Raw genomic sequence first — 3,348 nt, 5'->3', positions numbered from 1 at the left:
AGAAAAAGAAATCCTTGACGCAATAAAACAAATGCACGCACGTACAAACACATGCAAACGAAAACACGCATCAAAAGCTAGATACTGCCTTTAGAGAATTTTCCATCACAATATCCACTGCTACGTCGGTATCCGTCCTTTCAGTTGTTGTTGTTGTTGTTGCGTGGGTTGTGTCTTCCATCTGCGGTGGCACAAGGCAAAGTGAAACACAGAAGGACAGAGGAACTCCCTCCGCGGCGATCCCATTGGCTGCAGTCACTGTGCTGCACAAAAAGCAAACGCAGAACCGGCCAAACCAGCGACAAAGCACCACAGGCGGCGTCCACGCCGCAGCGCCTTCCGTCGCCCAAGAAACACGACGTCCCCGGGCAATCACCTTACAGCGGAACGTCTGGTTCGCTACTGTGCTCCGTCTCGCGTCCAGTACACCTGACCCTCCATCCTTCCCTCGTCCATCTGGTGGCCCCGCTCAACCGCAGGGAGACGGTAGTTCATGAACACCAACTGCATCTCCTCCAGCGTCATGTCCTTCACCCAGCCCCTCGCGTTCAGATATCGCCGAGCCATCTCACGCTGCCTGAGATCCTTGTGGTACACGCTCTTTGGATGGCTCGCCTGCCACAGGGCGTGGAAGAGGCCGGGATCCCTCAGCCCCTCCTCAATCTGCACCTCAGTAAGCGGGGCAAAATTGGGCCGGTGCAGGCGCTCAATCAGCGGCGCCTCCTCCAGCTGCTTCTGCCGCAACGCCTCATACTGCTTCATGTGGACCGCGCGGTACCTCTCGCTCTCCTCCGCGTACTGCTTCTCCGTCATTCCCTTCACCGGGGAACTCTGCGGCGTGTCGACGCCAATGAAGCACACACCCATGCGACGAGCCTGGCCCACCACACGACGCACGCGCGTCTCCATGAGCGGGTACTCCGGCCTTCCCCAACTCCGCGGCTTCATCTTCGCAATCTCGTACGCCATCTCCAGTGTCATGAGGGCGCAGTAGTGCCCGCGCAGCGGCACAGGGCCGGTCTCACGGCGCTTCTTCCGCAGGGTGCGCAGGATGAACCAGGCCGTCGGTGGCGGCTCAATGGCGTACAAGTATGACTTGTCAAAAAACACCTGAATGCGCACAATGAGCTCCACGTCGTCCTTAAAGTACGGCTTTGTGCGGTCGTTAAAGGCCTTTGCAAAGTCCATGGCCTTTAGGCCAAGCTTCGAGAACTCCTGCCCCACCGGAGGGCCCGTGGCCGCCTTCCCCGCCTTGATAAAAAAGCGCCAGTTGTGCAGCACCCGCTTCCCAGGAAACTCTGGCACCGCAAAAATGTCCTTTGCCTTCGTCACCACGGTGGCGTCCGGCACTCGATTCGAGCCCGGCTCGACGCTGACGGTCTTCGGTCGGGACTCCAGCAACAAGGCGGCGCCGCGGCGGAGCATCTACCTGGCCACACTGCAGCTCCCTCTCCCCTTCCTACTGACTGACCACGCACCAACGGAGAAGGGAGAAAAACAGTGGCACTGAGGCACAAGCGCGGGGAGCAGTGGCAACACAACCCCCACGCGTGCATGCATGCACAGGCGCCGTCAACAAAACAAGGAGATAAAGCAACTACCACCACGACCCTCAAACACAAAAAAGCAAGAGGTTTAGCATCACACAAGCAGGCACACCAAACTAAACGGCCTTTCCGGCCTGCACCATGCAGCACAGCGTCTCGTGTATCTGCTCCCACGAGCCGTCCGATGACTCGCACTCAATACGCCGTAGTTCATCCTGTCGAACACGTTGCAGCCGCGCCTCCAAATCTGCAACCGGCACGCCAAGACCCGCCGCAAGCTGCTCCAAGGTGCCAGACTCACCGTAAAACGTCCGTCGCTGGTGAACGTGCCGCGCCGCCAGGTAGTCAAGCAACCAGCACCTGAGGTGCTCCACGTCGTCCCCCGCCCCGCTGACAACGCCTCCCAACACTTCCCGGAACGCCTCCCCATATGCGCAGCGACCGCAATGACAAGTAACCTTCTCCAGCAACGTGCGCCCATAGCCCCCCGCCTGCTGGTCGTCGCGCGCCGGTACCCTCCCCCACCGCTGCACCGCCCACGTCGCGTTGACCACGTCGTTCTGTACAAGGTGCGCCGTCACGAGAATGCGGAAAAAAAGCGGCAACTCATCCCACTTCTCGCTCAGCGGCCCGCACTCGGACTTCTCCGCTAGACACAAAACTGGCTCCGCCCTTCGCTCACGGGCATAAGCAAGACACGATTTTACTATTGCCGTATGCATTCAGTCACGGCCACAGCAACAAGGAGCCCACCCCACACACACCCACACACTTCTAGAACCACCAGCGAGCAGGCAAACAGATGGTGGATGGGAACCACGTAGAACAGAAACCACTCAAGCGTGTAAAACGCGGTGACCCCCCTCCGACCAGCGAGAGTGCCTGCATGCACAGGCATACGAACACACGCAGCAGAATTAAAAACAAAAACAAAAACACTTTTACTGTATACCCCCAATCCCATGCTCTCACAGATCCGCTGGCACAGCGAGGCGCACATCGGCTCAAGGCCGATGTCCACGGTGATTACCACCCCTCACCCCCCACACCCTACAACACCCTACACCCTACACCCCTCACAAGCTGTTATTCGTCAACGCCTCCCATGGCGGCAGAACGTACGGAAGACCATCCGGCAGAATTTTGTCGGCTCTCGCAGACTTCGCAATGGCACCCCACAACGCCTCAAAAATAATCCGTCCACCGTCCACGTTGAAGTGAAGGCCGTCAAAAAAGTTCTCACACCACGGACCCTTTGTGTACGGCACTGTACCGGCGCACTCGCCCAGGAAGGCAAGGTACAGGTCAACCGTAAACACATCCCCGTGTTCCGCGCTCTCTTCGGCCCCAACCTGCAGAACGACATCACGGTAGTGCCGCATGGCTTCAAACCTGCGCTTACAAGAGTCAGGGTCGCGGCCCTGACTCCTCAGCCACTGCTGCCGTCCATCATCATCAAAGGGTGGGGGTGACATGAGAAATATGCCGCCAACAGGGGCCGCGTGCTTGCGCACAAGGCCAATAATTGCCTTCAGATTCACCCTGTACTCCTCCAGTGGCACGTGTTGAGGCAAGCCAGCGCAATCATTGGACCCAAGCATTAGAGTCACAAATAGCGGCTTGTTGATGTATGGGGGAAGAAGATGCTGACGCCTCTCGTCATCATTCAGTATATCCAGTATCCAGCGTGTGTTGTAGCCGCTTAGCCCGCGATTCACCACATCTGCGCGGCGCACGTAACGCTCGCTAAGGCGCGAGGCCCAGCCGGAGAAGTAACCCTGTTCCGTTAACGAGTCCCCAA

At 58.3% G+C, this 3,348-nt stretch overlaps 3 protein-coding genes across 3 annotated transcripts, besides 1 other annotated feature; all 3 read right to left on the bottom strand.

Moving 5' to 3' along the window:
* Window positions 1–143: 143 nt before the first annotated feature.
* Window positions 144–162: a microsatellite.
* Window positions 163–399: 237 nt separating this feature from the next.
* Window positions 400–1,425, bottom strand: TraAM80_07129 (putative ribosomal protein L11; the record flags this gene model as incomplete). Its single annotated transcript, XM_029383938.1, has 1 exon — window positions 400–1,425. One exon carries the CDS (start codon window positions 1,423–1,425, stop codon window positions 400–402), a length of 1,026 nt encoding a protein of 341 aa, XP_029236210.1.
* A 238-nt stretch (window positions 1,426–1,663) lies between these two features.
* Window positions 1,664–2,269, bottom strand: TraAM80_07128 (uncharacterized protein; the record flags this gene model as incomplete). The annotated part of the gene is made up of 1 exon (XM_029383937.1): window positions 1,664–2,269. The coding sequence occupies one exon, from the start codon at window positions 2,267–2,269 to the stop codon at window positions 1,664–1,666; it is 606 nt and encodes a 201-aa protein (XP_029236209.1).
* Window positions 2,270–2,623: 354 nt separating this feature from the next.
* TraAM80_07127 (putative esterase) lies at window positions 2,624–3,348 on the bottom strand (the record flags this gene model as incomplete). The annotated part of the gene is made up of 1 exon (XM_029383936.1): window positions 2,624–3,348. A coding segment is annotated over one exon (725 nt), but the record flags the coding sequence as incomplete, so codon positions are not given.

The sequence above is a fragment of the Trypanosoma rangeli genome (assembly GCF_003719475.1).
Source record: "Trypanosoma rangeli strain AM80 chromosome Unknown Tra_15.4_contig_00285, whole genome shotgun sequence".
In the NCBI taxonomy this organism is placed as follows: Eukaryota; Euglenozoa; class Kinetoplastea; order Trypanosomatida; family Trypanosomatidae; genus Trypanosoma; species Trypanosoma rangeli.
The sequence above is the reverse complement of the archived record's forward strand: the minus strand, read 5'-3'. Positions and strand labels throughout refer to the sequence as shown.